At 43.8% G+C, this 16739-nt stretch overlaps 1 protein-coding gene and 1 pseudogene across 1 annotated transcript; one reads left to right on the forward strand and one right to left on the reverse strand.

The window, feature by feature from the left end:
• Nucleotides 1–6798: 6798 nt before the first annotated feature.
• Nucleotides 6799–6948, forward strand: YALI1_C22710g (Compare to YALI0C15785g, Misc non-coding, no similarity; annotated as a pseudogene).
• A 1788-nt stretch (nucleotides 6949–8736) lies between these two features.
• Nucleotides 8737–10950, reverse strand: YALI1_C22751g (uncharacterized protein; the record flags this gene model as incomplete). The annotated part of the gene is made up of 1 exon (XM_501881.3): nucleotides 8737–10950. The coding sequence occupies one exon, from the start codon at nucleotides 10948–10950 to the stop codon at nucleotides 8737–8739; it is 2214 nt and encodes a 737-aa protein (XP_501881.3).
• Between the last annotated feature and the right edge of the window lie 5789 nt (nucleotides 10951–16739).

Consider the following 16739-nt stretch of genomic DNA (forward strand, 5'->3'; position numbering starts at 1 on the left):
AAATATTAGTGGCGATCATTGCATAAACGAAAGAAAGAGAGCGCTGTAGAAGATTCGAGAAACGTCTCATCATAGGGGTTAGAAATTGAGATTATCACACAATAATTGAAGGAATATATATTAGATGATCCAAGTGGTAGATGTATACCAGCATTTTTCTCAATGTGATTCTTTCGAGCTATCGAAGGTTGGCTCGCTTATTGAATAAGGTTCATCGTATCGAGTGGCAAATTGAACTCTAAATATCCTTTGTTATTTCAGAATATGAGAGAACAATTTCTTTTCACCGGACACAATAACAGACCTAACGGTTTTGCTAATCTCCATTTTGAGACAAGTGCAAGCATTGTACCCATAGCCATAGATCTTTCACCGAGGACGTCTCGATCTAGCCAGATCGTCTTGTCTGTCGCAGGTTTGTCAGACGAAGGACGGAAAAACAGCAGGTTTAACAGGAAGAATAGCCTCTGTATGAGGTGAAAAAGCCGGCGCTGGAGCCCGAGCAGATATATCCGTAGCTGAGGTTCGAGTGGAAGGGGCTTGAGAACGTCTGGTTTGGGTCACAAGGTTGACATACATGTAGATGTCATGAAGCGAAGTTGAAGGCGCAAAGATAGACCAGGCAATATCCAGGGTCTCTTGACTGATGTCCATATTATCCAGGATGTCGGGGATGGACTACTGGACATTTGCCATCATGTCTTCGGGCGTGGCCACGAGGGGAGCGCTGAAGTGAGGGGGTTGTGAGCAAGACCAGAGGACAGGGGGCGTTCCAGTGGTTACCGACAATGGCCTTGCAAGTCGAGACGAAGCCATCTGGAAACAAGTGGAATAGGCGACTACAGTACTGTACTGTACTGATCTCCGATTTATCTCCCAGTGTGATTCATACCCAAAGTGGCAATTAGGGTTAGGGGCCACCGACAGAAGCCTCTCATTGTGAAGGTAATCTTAGTAAGCAGATTTTTTAGAAGATTGGATGGTGGTCATGTGACTCGAAAGACTCACCTGAGAATACCTATTTCCTATTTCTTCAAGTGAGGGGAACCCAGATTAAGGTTACTCAACAAAATGTCATTAATCTGTTGAGTAATTTGACAGATTTAAATGAGAACGTTAAACTTCCCAATTAATTCTTCACAAACGACATGACACACAAACTGAGGATAATGTCCCACAGGTTGAAATAATTATATATAGAGTTAGTTGAATATTAGTAGATATACGCCCCATATATGATCTTTTCGAAGAAAGCTGTTGAGAATATTTAAGCTATAAACAAGCTGTTGAGTAACCTTAAATGTAGTGCCATAAACTTGCGGTGCCATAAACTTGCGGTGCCATAAACTTGTGGTGCCATAAACTTCCCCGATAATCAGGCCACTTTTTACAGAAAATCAGGCCATTTTCACGAAGCTTATTTCGTCGGGCATAAAACAACACCAGAGATATATATCTGGTGTTAGCGTTGATAATGCAGGGACTAATGAGATTAAAACTTTAGTATGTATGCACTACTTCGAACCAAAAAAAAGAACATCGTCAAAATTGGAGTTGAATGGAGTCGAATTCGTGGTTTTATATAATCCATCTTGATACGAACCCCGCACGTAAAAATCAGGCCATAATTTAAGGTGGCATATTGGCTATAGCTTAATTGTCTGTTTGTGTAATATAAATATACCCCCGATTTACAGATTCTCCAGAATCCTCTATTCATGTTAACCATCATCGCCAAGAATCCGCCAAGTACGTGTTTCGTCTCTAACACTGAAAAAGACGGCTTCTTTTTGTCGCCGGCTAAGAAAGAGGCGGCTTGAGTGAGTATTTATGCTTTCTTCCGTTCGACTGGCACCACTGGGGACTTTTTCGCGTCGTTGTGAAACAAGTCGTGTGTTTGTGACACAAACAGCGTGACACACAACATCACACAACATCAAACAACACTATGGAAGATCACGGTATCATTACAACAACCGATGACGCTTCAATTACAGTCACTGTCGCCATGACCGCCAACTTTTTTCTACGACTGATACCCACAGTCAATCCATGTGAAACAAACACAACACCAAGTGACACAAACGCGACACAAAAACGGCACAATAGTGACACAGGCAAACAACATACTACAGGTATCTATGTTTCCAGCACCTTGATCGCCGTTCAACCAAGTGTCTCAGCTCAAGAGGAGTCCCCACAGTTGCCATGTCTTCTCCATCACATTTTTTCAACTTACTAACACAGATGGGCGTCCTACGATCTAGTTACTACCATAGGTAGCACTAGTCATAGACGGGTGCTTCCCGAAGAGCTATGAGCCAAACGACTGCGTCATCCGAGGGTGTCGGATAGGCACCAGTCAGGCCAGAGTCTCCAGGGGGGCATCTCAATCCCAGGGAGGAATTTACTTTGTTTACAGGGAGGGTGTGCGTTAACCATGCCCAGGTTCCAAGCATGCTATGAACTCAGGGACAGAGTCTCATAGGGAGTGCCCCGGAAACCCCGTGTCTACTGACGATTTTCGTCTTTAGATACGACGCTACAACCCAGTCAGTTTCAAACCAACTTGCAATCACCCTTCGCGTCCCAAGAGGGGAGTCTGATTGTACAGAGACGAAACCAGACTAGCGTCACTCACGTTCTCGGCGGAACCGGTTTGTGAGATTTACTTTTTTACTTGCTATCGATGATAATTTTGGCACTGGTGATGTTGGAGCATAGACGTTGGTGCTCTTGGTGGTGGAAGGGAGGAGTGGATTCGGGGGGACTTGTTTGCAAGACAGGAGGTGTGGGGAGAGTGAGGGGTGGTGGGTGGTGGATGGTAGATGAGGGGAGTTGGAAGGGGGTGGTGGATGGTAGATGAGGGGAGTTGGAAGGTGACGAGGGCTGGAAGACGAGGGGAGTTGGAAGGTGATGAGCAGTGGAAGATGGGGGGTGGTGGGAGGCCGTCAGCCTTGGATTGTGGCTGCTTGGAGTGTGTGACGGAGAATCCTGGAACCTTCGGGTTGTTTGGCCTTCTAATCACATCCGTGTGTGGGGGAGAAAGCACTTGAACCTTCGGGTTGCGTGTCCTTCTCAATCACATCCGTGTGTGAGGGGAAAAGCTCTGGAACCCTCGTTCTCAATCACCTCTGTGTGCGAGGGAGAAAGTGCTCGAGTCTTCGGGTTGTGGTCTTCTCAATCACATCTTCCAGGGATGATGGAGGGGATGCCGGGAGAGGGATAGGGCATTCTATGGGGAAGTTGGGATGGTGTGGGTGGGATATATAATTAATGTATTAATTGTCTTGAAGCACTGTATCTTGTTTTCCAAGTATCAGATGTCGTAATAGTCACAATGCGGAGCAGCGTTTTTTAGACCTAATGTAAATCATCTACGATCCGTTCTCACGGTCATATACGACCCACGTATTGAACTCTTCGAAAGGCTTACTGACTTGAGTCATCCTTGCGGGATGGAAATAGGTAGGGGTCGTTTATGGAACAACGGCCAAGAGAACTGGCGCTGGCATCAGATAATGGGTACGCTCAGATACTACCAGATCCTAACACCAACCTACACCTTTTTCTCCTGTCCGATTCTTGGAAACAACATTCAACATTATTTACTTCCAGACACTATAACCAGCCTGAATAGTTTTTTCCAGACAGACCTCGAAACCACCGATAGTCATATTACGACAACTCGTATATCTGTAGTTGGTGCCAATTCACACGTCGATCAGTGCCAGAAGTTCTGATGTGGCTAATCTTATGCAGCAGAATAAAGCCCTCTGGATGGCATCGAACTTTGATCTCGTCATGTATCATCTCAGTCGCTCTTTTTGGGGAGGGGGTCTCTTTTTAGTCATTACGAGGTGGATTCCAAATACAGTACCTAAGAAAGTTGATTGATAACCGTGTAATGATTGGACCGGTAGATGTTTTTGGGAAAAGCCAGTACAAGTACAAGGGCTGGATCTGTTACTACTTGTCTCACATTATTTCCTTGATTTTTGGTTTTCGCAATGATAACTCTGCATCTAAAATTCTGACCACATGCTCAGGCAGATCAGGTCGCGTATTTTAAAGAACAATTCCCTAAATCCCTCAAAAATTACTGCAATTTGTTAATTTGTTTTACGAGGCTCTCAATAACACCATTATAGATACAGCAAATAATATAGATACAGCAAATAATATGTTACAATCATGAGAAATCTAATTAAATCACCAACAGCTCACTGCCCACATTCACAAAGTTTCATTTATATGCACTCCATTGCATTATCTCAACCTTAAAATATATTGATAGTTGTGACATCTATTCAATACAATTAGAAATACATATAGGATAAGGGATTATATCCTGGGAATATACATCGTGTATATTTTATATTTTTTTCCTATTACGGTAAAACGACTAACAAAACATACAAATTAAGGTGAAGAGCCGCAACATTATACCACAATGTCTGAATGCATTCCCACCTTAGCTTATTCTGAAGATGTTTGTGGTCTTCTATTCTTCTTCCTTATCTCTCCTCACTTTACGAAATCATCTACTACATCATTCACGACACTTCTACGACTATATTACGACACATCTTCTACGACTAGATGAACGGGCATCGACTCGTTTCAGGTGGGCTTTTCGGTGAGTTTTCACGATCCCTAGCTCTTTGTGTCTGTGTCACTTCAAGTGAGCGGTCAAAGAGCCATGTGCTGATTCCACGGAAGCCTTTGAAAACTCTAGAGCGATACTAACACAGCGGAAGGTAGCCTTGGCTCCCCTCCATTTGGCACATAGTGCCGGTGGAGGACCCACTCTGTAAGGAGGTTACAGAGCCAGGGCCGGAAAGCAGGTGATGCAGCGTTGGGGTGATGGAAAGTTCCTCCCAAGGCCCTATAGAGCAGCCTCGTTTCCGTTCCTTGGAGTCTACCACGGATCAGGGTCGTCTCAGCTTCTTCTGGCAGTTTTGAATAGGAAGAAACGTCGTGAGACTCGATTGGGAAGGGGAGTCCCCATCCCTCTAGTGTCTCAATTTCCTTTACAGAAGATTGCCCGAGGCGGTGGATTCAGCCAGACCTCCGGAAACCGGAATCTCGCAGAGATGCCACTTTTCTTACCTTTTGACCACGCCCCCCAGCCTCACGTGGTCTAGGTCTGACGCTTCTTTCCAGTGATGCAAGTAAGTCTCGGGTGCCCCCCAGTGCTCTTTTTTTTTTCTTTCGGGTGTTGGCTCTATTAGCGGTGTTGGCTCTTTTTGCGGTGTTGGCTCTTGTTGGGATGTTGGCTCTTTTGCGGTGACGGCTCTTTTTCAGTGTACTAAACACAATGTCAGTTGTGTGGTGGGGTGTCGGATTATTGCGGTGTGGGCTCAGTGGATTTTTCACCACTTTTTTATTTGCGCGTCAAGCACAACGGGGGACTGGCTGCCCTGATGAGACCAAACCCATGACTAGCGTCGAAACATCAACAGTAGGGGGCTGTTGGTGTCGGCAGCTACTAGTCATAAACTTCGACTATAGCAGGTGTGGGGCTGTTTGGTACTTTGAAAATAGGTCGTACAGTATATATATTATTGAATTATATAGCAATATACGGATTTATGGAGTAAAAAAGTAGACTTTTCCCAAGTTTTTTCCCTTTAAGATGGGTAATATATTACCGAATCAGGAAATTTTCGTTGTTGGTATTGAAAAGTTTATATAGTCTGTATATTTGATGCTGATTTTTCTAATATTTCTTATTCAATCGTTTACTATACCTGAACCTTTAAAAAAAATAAAAAAATACAACAGGATGTTGACTTGAGTAGAGTATAGAAACTACAAGTAAAACACTGTGACAACTGTACCTGCACTCCATACCTTGACTTCATCTACAATTCAACAGAACTACTCATGCAACTGCAAACAGAACTACTCGTGCAGATAACTACTGGTGATGATTTGGGTGGGACTTCAATGGTCCATAATGTATTATCCCCAGAGGTTCAGCTCAGTGCTTACATCCTCTTGTTGTATAATCTAAAGGTTCGGCAGGTGTACATCCTCGTAGCGAGGTTCCACGCCTACATCCTTTCTGAATGCGAATCTGATCGTTGGATCTCCGACTGCTCGAATGATTCTTACTGGCATTGCAGCACTTACTGGCTCTTGGATGATCGTATGGCTCCGTAGCTCTCATCACATATTCTTGTTGCTCTTATTGGCTCAGGCTCAAAGGCTCTGGCTCTCATTGGCAAGAAACACTTAGCTCTTATGGGCTCATCGGCACTCACTGGCTTATCGCCATGGCTCGGGCTCTTACTGATTGGCTCTGGCCCATGCTATCAAGGTGCTGGCATTCTGCTCTCGCAGTTCACAGTTTCACCTTCGCGCTGTCGTCATCGTTTCACAGTGTCACTCTTGTGCTGGCATAACTTAACGTGTCTCAGTCGCTACAACGTCTCCTGCTCTGGTGGCTGGTGGAATTTCACCATCGTGCAGCTCCAGGCGGCTTTTCTGCGTTGTCTTAGTGTTCTGTTGTTGGCATTTGTCGGTCGGCGGCTCTAGTTCTGGCTCAATGCGGCTCGGACTAGCTCTTTGCTCTGGCGGTCTGGCAGGTTAGGCACAAACGCTTTGCTCAATGGCGGTCTTCGCAGACGCTCATGCTCAGGCGGAACCAGCTGGATCAGGTTCGGATCGTGTGTCAGCGGTTCTCTTTACCGTGATTCCTGGTGTGTTGATACCAAGTCAACAGCAGATGGAGGAGACATATGACTGTTCAAACGAAAGTCCATCCCTCCAAAGCATTCAGAGTTATTATCCATGCAGGGAGTTACACCCAAGGGAGCTACCCATACCGTCGGAGAGCTCATGGACAATGTTTCATGTCCGTCACTGCTTCATATCCACGGAGACAGGATTCATGAGCGGCTTGCTAAGCCTCCAACTCGTCATCACCCTGCGTCCTCTTAGTGCATGTACTGAGGGGTTTTTCTTTCACTCGGCAGCTTCGTAGCTTACGCTCAGCTTCACGTCTTAGTTACTCGCTCATGCGTTCTTCACGCACGGTTTTAATCAGTTTCAACAATTGCGTCGTAGCAGAGACTTTGCTGCTTCCGCTCTGCAACTTCTGGAATACTATCCTGCGACAGGACCAGTAGAGCAGACCCCAAAGTGTTTCTCATGCTGGGAATTTCACCCGTGGTTGCGAACCATCTGAGAGAAGGAGCTCCTGAGTAGATTGCGAATCTTTTGCTCGTCATAGCTCCATCCCGTAGATGCATGAAGAGAGGTGTGCTGACTCTCCAACTCGACAAGAAGAGAAAGCTCAAGTTGTGTCCTGATAGGAGTGAAGTGAATGTCCGCACGCGCAAGACACGTACAGTTTCATAGCGTCCGCTCGGCAGTGTCAGCAGCTCTCGAAGTGACCGAATCCCCTGCAAAAGCTGAGAGACTGGTCGATTTCTGATGATGAACAAACAGGGGGATGGAGGGGGTTTATATAGAGCTGGAGGAGAGTAATAAGTTTCGAAAGACCTCGTCAGAGTTGCATTAGTGGCAAATATTGCTGTCGATCACGGCATGGACGAAGGAAAGAGAACTTTGTCAAAAGACAGAGAACCTTGTCGAAAGAAAAATATGAGAAAGAAAACCAGAGATGATGTGAGACGGTGATGGGAGCGTACAATAGATGGTACACAGATGAATCACAAAAATATCAGAATATTTTGGTAGTATATAGACCGTAGCCATTGTAGAGATGAACCAAGACCTATGACGAAATTAAGGTTATGCGAATACGATGATGAAACTTTCTTTTTTACTCGAACATTCTGTCATTGAAGAACATTCCACAGGGTGAGAAGGCGATTGTAACATGAGTTTCGAAGATTTTCGATATTCATATGAAATTGGAAAGGATATCAAACTTCATTCTGTAGCCTTCTATCCTAGAATTCATGGTAGTTTTGGTTGGTTGGATGTGGTATTCCGTTTGTTTGTTTTTACTTGAAGAATACAAAAGGTCGAGGACAATATCTGACGTCTTAAGAGCAGAGAGGGAGGCTGGTAGACACTGTTTCAAATGGCAAAAGTAAAGTCGCTGTATGGCAGCGGAAATTGAGTACCCAAGACACGAGGTGTATCCTACAGACCCACCCAACTGTGATCTCTCTGGAGCTTAGACTGAAGCTGATCGAACTAGAAGCCGTGTTTGGGCATAAATAGGTGTCATATTTTCACCTGGGCATATAAATGCTCGATTTGGTGACCTGCTGAGTCCATCGGTGGCAAGGTCAGCTGGTGCCCGTGCTCAGTGCGCGCCATCTTTTGCCGGTTTGAAGTTTGGGAAGAACTCTCGGAGTAGAGCTTTCAAAGAACAGTTACATGCATCTCTGTAAGATGCCTCGGAATGTCTCTGTTCTACTAATTTGCTATTAAACTCAGCATATTCGAGTTGTAGTTGCACTCGTTGATAAGGAGTCCCGGGCTAGGTTACAATAGCGTTTCTCGATAGATGCCAACAGAAATACGAAGACCATCAAAAGTAAAAAGGAGGATTGTGTTGGTGGTTTCAATTATTTTGCATCAAACTGTTTATTTATATGTTTTTACCTACTGTACTGTACTGTACTGTACTGTACTGTACTTGTAATGCAATGTACAATAGTTCTGTCAAGTCCACCGGACATACAAAGACCAAAATACAACTCAATTCAATTCAATTAATTAATGTGGCTAGTAAACACCCTGCTTTCTAATCTAATTGTCCACCTTTGTGACCTGCACTCCTTCTTCGGACTCAACCTCCTCCCCCTGGAGTCTCTCAATGTGGGAAATTGTTCTAGTGACTCCATGAGCTGCCATCTGCTTATTCTCCGTCTGGCTCTGCCATCTTCGCAGCTTCCAAGTTTGTCCGGTACAGTCCCAGTACAAGCCTCGGAGGGTCTCGAAGATACCCTGTCGCGACTCCCACAGGGGGTAGATAATCACCATGATGGTTGAGAAGAAGATCCAGACGAAGCCGACTGCAACCCAGCCGGTGAAAAACTTCTTGGAAAAGACGTAGCCCGTTCCATACATTGTCATAGGCCAGAGGACCAGCAGACAAACTGCCATGACGATGGTAATAATTCGTGAGATTTTGGCGTACTTGTCGAGCAGCGCTTTCTCAGCAGGATCCAGTTCTTCGATATGGATGGGAGCTTCATCAGACAGAGAGTCATCGACTTCGTATTCGGCCACCATTCCGTTCTCAGGAGCGGAGGATTCCCCAGTAGACTTGTTGGGGGCATTTGCCTGCTTCTTTTCTCTGATGGAAGCGACTTCGTCTGATCCTCCAAGCTCTTCTACCGCATCCACCTTCCAGAACTCTGAATCGTCGGCTCGAGTGATTTGCTTGAACTTTTCAAAGTCGTAATTGTCCATTCCGAAGATGAGAGTGAATAGTGGGATGGTGATAGCTGGAGTCAATAGGGCCACAACGTTACCAGCAAGCATTGGGAGGTTGGTGCCGGCTGTTTCGACGTTGATTTCGCCCTCCAGACTCTTGGTAGTGACCAACCACGCGGTGATGGCAAAACAGAATCCCAGGGGAGGGGAGAGGACTGCGGCCCAGAAGTTGAGACCGCTCCATAGGAGAGTGAGGACGGCGGGAATTACCGCAGCCGAAATGATACTGCCCATGAGCAGGTAGAGGAAGCCCATCGACACACCAATGTAGTAGAGTCCAATGGCGAAGCAAGCGGTGGCCACTCCAAAGACCACCACTGCGGCGTGAGATGCCATAATCAGTTTCTTACCGGTGGCCTTGGGGTTAATGTAGCCCTTGTAGATGTCGTAGGTGAAAATGGTGGAGACCGAGATGAGCTCCGAAGAATAGGCCGAGGTCACGGCCATGAACACCATAACCAGCGCACACCCAGCTCCGGCCTTGCCCAAAAGAGCAACGGCTGCTGCAGGGAGAGTCAAGCCGGCATTTACGTCTTCAGCAGATAGACGGCCAGGGTAGCCTGGGAAGGAAGGAGTGCCCTCGAGAGCAAGACAAGCCAGGCCCATGGTTGTAGCGCACAGCCATGGGATGGCAAACCAAGCCAGACCTCCAAGCACATATCCGGGAAGAGCAGCAGCGGGAGAGGCGGCAATGGCCTTGTTCCAGTATCCGTTGTCAAGAAAGACGGTTCCAAAACCTCCGATAATGTTCATGACAAAAAAGATGGCTCCATCATAAGACTTGATGGTCAGATAGGAGCCCTGCTCGTTGCCCTTGACAGGGAGCTGGAGAGCTCGTTCAACCAGAAGATCGTAGACTTTGCCGGGCGAACCAAGAACTTCGTGGTTTGAGTAGGTGGTGAAGGCAAAGAGAATGATCATTATCAACAGCACAATGTTGTTGATGTAGTCGGTGATAAAGGTGGCCTTGATGCCTCCAAACAGAGTAAACAAAACCACTCCAAGAGGAAGAAGAATGCAAGCAGCCGCTACATGCATTCCGGTGAGATCGTTGACTACGGCGGAGCCGCCGGTCAGAAGCATCAGAGTCACCAGAGTGTTGGTCATGAGCGCAAATACCATGAAGACCGCATGTCCAGCAGGTCCGAACCGCATCTTGACTACTTCCAAATAAGTATGAGCTCCCGGAGCTCTTCGTTTGAGTTCAATAGCCAATGTGGCAAACAGTACAACCTGGGTAGTTGCTCCAGTAGCGTACCAAAGAGGTCCAGACACTCCATTCTTGTAGGCTTGAGAGGAGGACTGCAGAAGAGTGGCTGCCCAAGTCCATGAAGATACCACCGACGCGGCAATCAGACCAGCCTTGACCGATCGAGAGGCAGTAGAAAATTCCTCTGAAGACATGACTTCGCGCTGGTATCGTCGTAGTGCCCAGGTGATGAAGACCATCACCACGGAAAATCCTAGACCGGCGCCTAGAACGACTCCATAGCCTGTTCCTTGAGATAGAGGTACATCGATCATATTGTTGTAGTGTTTTTTATTTTCATTTTGTGCTCCAACACGCAAAATATATATACAGACGTGTCACGGATCGAGTCTCATTGATAGCAGATAAGCCCTGCAGGCCCGCGATACGGGCTACTGAGGAGGAAGAGAGCCAAGAACATTGTGACAGCCAATCGGATACGTTGGATAAACCGTTCAGATAAGAGTGATATTATTTGAAAGGACTCTGGTGATTACTTCAGTCGGTTTATAGCTCATTATCCTTGCACATTTTAGATGTACCGACTTTTTCCAACTGAAGATCAACATTGTAGACACCCACGACATCATCATGAACACTATCACGTACAGTAAACTCCCTGATCTTGATTGTAGTTAAAGTTAACTGTAACGGCGATAACTTACGACACGACGCGACATCTTGTGTTAATTGTCCCAAGACTTCTCGTTTTCCCCAAGCCCCGAGACTGCTTATCACAGCAGTCCATGCCGCAACTCAATGTTTATTAATGGGATCGGAAAAGTCGGAAAAATCGGGAAAATCGGAACAATCGGCAAAACAGACTTGGCCATTGTATAGCTCTCGTTTGTCAGTGTCCTGAATGGCTGTTTTCATATCCTCGACTCCATCAACAAATGCCAATATGGCTTATCTCTAACTGCACCAGTGATAGGCGAGCGATAAGCGTGCATCTATGGTGTGGTGCAGCTGCTTGTGTGATAAGGTTAAAGGTCGTTTTTAAAGATAAACAACAATGGACTTTTACGATACTATAATTGTAACAGCTTGGAAATAAATAAACGTTGATTAATTATCCCCAAAAAAATGATCTATTAAAAGATAATCATCTCATACAGTTTACCGTATCTGGGTCCCTCGAGTACTGGTTCGAATAAGGTTTGATCTAACAGACACGATAATTATTAACACGTTTACTGAAGTTGATGCAGCTGTTACCGCGCGCCAAGAGTCATGGAGCAGTGGAGACCATGATAGCAGTTATCACTGTGTAACAGTGAGGTCGTTAAACATTTAATGTTTTAAATCTTTTAAATGTTTAATCTTTAAATGTTTTGAATGTGTTAAATGTTTAATTTTATTTTTTTAATATTTTAAATGTTTTTAAACGTCTTAAATCTCATAAATGTTTTAAACCTTTTAAACCTTTTAATGTTTTAAATGTTTCAAAAGTTCTTGACATGTTTTTGCTACCAATATGGTAGAAGACCACGGAAGATCAGTACAGAGTACAGAGTACATACAGCACGTATCGTATTACTACCATCTGGTAAAAATAGAATATCACATTAGTTTTCCCCATTACTATCATTTGGTATAAATAGAATATAATCGGAGTTTCTCCCATTACTCGATAAAATCATAATGTTGATCCGGCAGATTGTGTATCTGAATCTCTTTCTGGTGTGTGCTACTATCGGAACGTGTCCCTATATGTCGGTTGCAAGAGGTGGCATCGGATCAGTTATACACTGGCTCCCAGACCTCCAAACCACCGCTAAATGGAGTGGAGCACGTTCTCAAGCAGTACATACTATACTGTAATGTTAACTATTACTTGCAATGAAGAAAATGGAGTAAAGGAGTCGGCTTTTCGATCATCATTGTGGTTTTTGAATACGATCACAGGTATGTATAACATGACGTTGTTTGTTGTTACATTATTTCGTTGTATATATCTCAACTCCAGACTCATTGTTCTCACTACAGTCAGATTTACTTTCGTTGTCATCCTCTCACTCACATCATCGTCGCCTCCACTGAGGTAGAGAACGACTCTCATTATCTATTCCATATTCAGCACTTAGTCGTACATTATCAGCCCCTTTGAACGAGACATTCGGGTCCTCCATGATGAATCGAATGGCTCTGGCCTTGACGGACATTACTGACGAGAATAGCTCGTGACCCAACATCTGCTGAATATCAAGATGCCCAAGCAACAGATCCAGACAACTCGCGGAAACGATCACAACTCACGGAAACGATCACAACTCACGGAAACGATCACAACTCACGGAAACGATCACAACTCACGGAAACGGGCTTCTCGAAATTATTCTAGAGAGCTCACTACATCGTAACTTGCAATTACCACGTGGATCCGGATGCGATCTAAATTATAAGTCTGGTTCCAACTCCCATCGATTCATGTGAGCTCTACAAGTACAATAGCGGCATGATCGAGACAGAAACGAGCTTGAACGATCCTGTAGAGGGTTCAAAAGAAAATGTAGTTGATAAAGCTCACATATCTTACAGTTTTCTCGCGAGCGGATATAGACAGTCGATCTCAGTAAAGAGCACATTGCCGTTTTAATATGTAATAGCATATCTTCTGCTGAAAATCGGATTTTTTTTCACTGATTGATTTAGACAGGCATGCTACGACTCACAGTGTGCGGTGTGCTTCCTGAATTGGGTGAGCCATTTCTGTTAAACAACTAAAGTCAATTGATTCGATTTCGAGAGAATATAACAGCCAGTTCGAAATGATGTGAAGGTCTTGTGGTAACATTATCTTGAACATTCTTTACAATGTTCACTTCTGACGATGTTCGACGCTAGTCATGGATTTGGTCAGGCTGGAGTGTTGAAGGATCCATCTGGGTAACACCTGACCAATTCATCATTGTATCTTCAGGCTGCTTTCCGGGTGTACTAGTCGATCCATCTGTGTGGCCACTGATTCCATCTCTTCCCCAAATTGGTTAGTTACCTCTGGTTCGTTCGGCCTTTGCCTTGCATCAGGTCCATTCGTTCTTCTTGACTGGCTGTCATTCCTAGTACCCCCGTGGCTAGTCTTATCCCGCTCTTGGACGATTTGTCGACTCAGTATTGTCATTCTGGACAGGAAGGCGTGGAGTTGGCCTCATCACCTCAAGAGTGGCTGGTTTCGGACATCCAAGACAACTTCAGACATGAATGGATGTTCCAGCAATGAATTCTCGCATAGGTCTATCGGCTCGATAACTAATCAGACCGCTCGAGGACTCATCATATCGCTCAATAACTCATGAGACCGCTCGACGAGAGGTCTCTCCATCGTCTTCTGATGTTGGGGATATCAGTCTCCTTGTCAGAAGCATTAAGTAGCACTCTCGTGCGCACTGAAGATGCATCACTAGGGGATGGACTTTCAAAACCTAGAGGGCGTCGTTATTCTTGAAAAATACAGGTTCTGGTCTCAGATGATCAGGGACGGTCGTCGATAGGCAACAAGACTTCTACTTTCACAAACTTCCACGAGTGAGTTAGTAGGACATAACTCGAGCACTGGAGACTGGAAAGAGCGTTAGATCTTTACCACGTGACCTCATATGACCCAATTGTCATGTTCGCTAGTTCTGAAAGAACTCCTGCCCCGAAATATGCTGGCGTTATATATGCATATTGTGTTACATATATATATATACTGCGATGGCTTTTTATAAGGTTGTGATAACGGTCACCAGGGAGCAAAAATCTAAACTCTTGATTTATATATACCCTTACATATATATTTATATATATTTATATATAATACTGGGGCCATTCGCAGATACCTGACCTACAGTCATTTATATGTGAGCTCATACCACGATTTTTGGACTGCCAAGGGGTCTATAGGTTAAGCGAAACAAGTCTGGAAAGGGCCTCTTCGGTTGTTCCGACACTGCTGTTCAATAGTGATAATTGTACTCTGCAGTTTTCATTTCTGTTACTGTACTTTACTGTACTGTGTACATGATTATTGAGGGCTGGCTGGCTGCGGTGATTGAGAAAAGATTGCCGCTGGTGACATATGTCCTTCTCGCGCCTCCAAATCACCTGTGTTTATTCTGAAACCAGACGTTGTAGTGTTTTGTTGTCCGACAGACTAAGCGAAGATAATTACACATAGGTTGAAGACACAGCATGGAGAGAGAAGAAGCCAGCTTGGTAGGTAAATAGCTGTAATTAATCATTAGAGTAATAAAAATAAAAAATCTTTAGGTCATTTATTTTACCGATTACCGCTTCGTCGTTACTCAGCAGCCCTGTACCGATTATTTGCGTTGTTTGAAAGATTCTGGATATAAGGAGATTCTCCGTGAATAAAACACTCATTTAAGAACACACATCTTTTCCATAGTAGAGCAACAGACCTGATACGTGTATCACCGACATGATATCTTCAGTCGACCAACCTACAAGTATGTACAGGACACTTGATTTTTATAGAAGTATATTCCCGAATATATTCAAATCGTTTGATACATTCCAGGTTTAGTTTATATACAATTCAAATCAAGAGCTGAACGATTGCACTCGTCCCTTGTTTTACAACCTCACAAAGTAATTGTAGTATGTGCTAAGCTGCAGCTCTTCTCAATAATTATTGCCTACAATTATCATTAGTTTTCTTTATACCATAGGTCGTAGCTTTCGCTCCACCTGAACCATTCTAACACAGTATCGACCTGAGATATTGGATAGCTCACAAGTTTTTGAGCTCTGTTTCTAGAGACCTCAGTATATCTGAACCCCTTACAGATGTCTCCACATATTCGCCAGTATACATTTGCTTACAGAGATGTTAAAAATTCCTGACTTTCGATACTGAATTAGTAGCCATAATGTGTGATCTATTGGAACGATTAATATCATCGATACAGTACCAATGATATCAGCATTCTTTCAATGAACTTCTTATGCTTCTATCGTGATAATCCGGCGAGTAATAGTCCTATGGAATGTTTACCACACAGAGAGACACATGAGCTCCACTGAGTCAGGATAGTTGTAGGACTCATGGTATCATATTCTAAATAATGACAACTTTTTAAATATTCTATTGTTGAGTATATCTCTTGCTTCTCCGTTTGGTCAATTACTTTTCAGTACAATTGGATAGTCACAACTGGCACAACAACTTTCCATCGGTCCAAACAACATCCATAATACCAAACTACAAAATGATTTTATATCAATATACAAGATTTTGGTGCTAATAAATTCTTTTCTTTGAGCAAGGGTCAGTGCTGTTCAGGTTGCTGTGGCCAAATCAAGAAATTCACAGTTTCGAAAGTACACTCGGCACCATCGGTGTGAAAAACTTCTCAGCAGTATTATGGAGCATCTCATGATGATTTATTGGTCTCTGGTTATTGGTATAATTAATGTTTTGTATTTTTGTCAATTGATTCATTTCTTTATCATTAACTACGCGTATTTCACATTTAAATGAAATTTATTCAGTTTTTCCTCTCTCTTTCGTGGTGACTTTTTCGGCAGACTACAATGGAGTCATACTTGCTGAATATAATACCAGAAGATATGAGGAGCATATGGAGATGTTTATTACAAGTGTAGCTTTTTATTGATTATTGTCTTCAGCTTCTATCCAATTTATTGATGACTTTTCAACGGCATCTCATACCCTGAAAACCCCTGGATCTGTGGAGGCTTCAAAAGCGCAATAGGGGATCATAGCAGTAAGTGAGTACTGTCCAGAAGGAGTATAACATGTCCAAATATGTTTTTGGAACAAGTCTTGTTTTTGTAGGTAACTCATCAGTTTTTGTTTTTGTTTTTTTTGTGTTTTTTTGTGTTTTTTTGTGTTTTTTTGTGTTTTTTTCCAGTATTATCTCCATATATCGGATGTCGCATCACGTATGGACAAGACAGGTCGCAATAAAATCCAAATAGGACAAATTACTGTTCATTATAAGACGACTATCATTTATCGTGAGAGAATATTGTGTTCATCTGGAATTTATTCTGAACATGAAGCCGTTTTATGATGTAGTAGTTGTTGTTAATA

The sequence above is a fragment of the Yarrowia lipolytica genome, chromosome 1C (assembly GCF_001761485.1).
Source record: "Yarrowia lipolytica chromosome 1C, complete sequence".
Classification (NCBI taxonomy): Eukaryota; Fungi; Ascomycota; class Dipodascomycetes; order Dipodascales; genus Yarrowia; species Yarrowia lipolytica.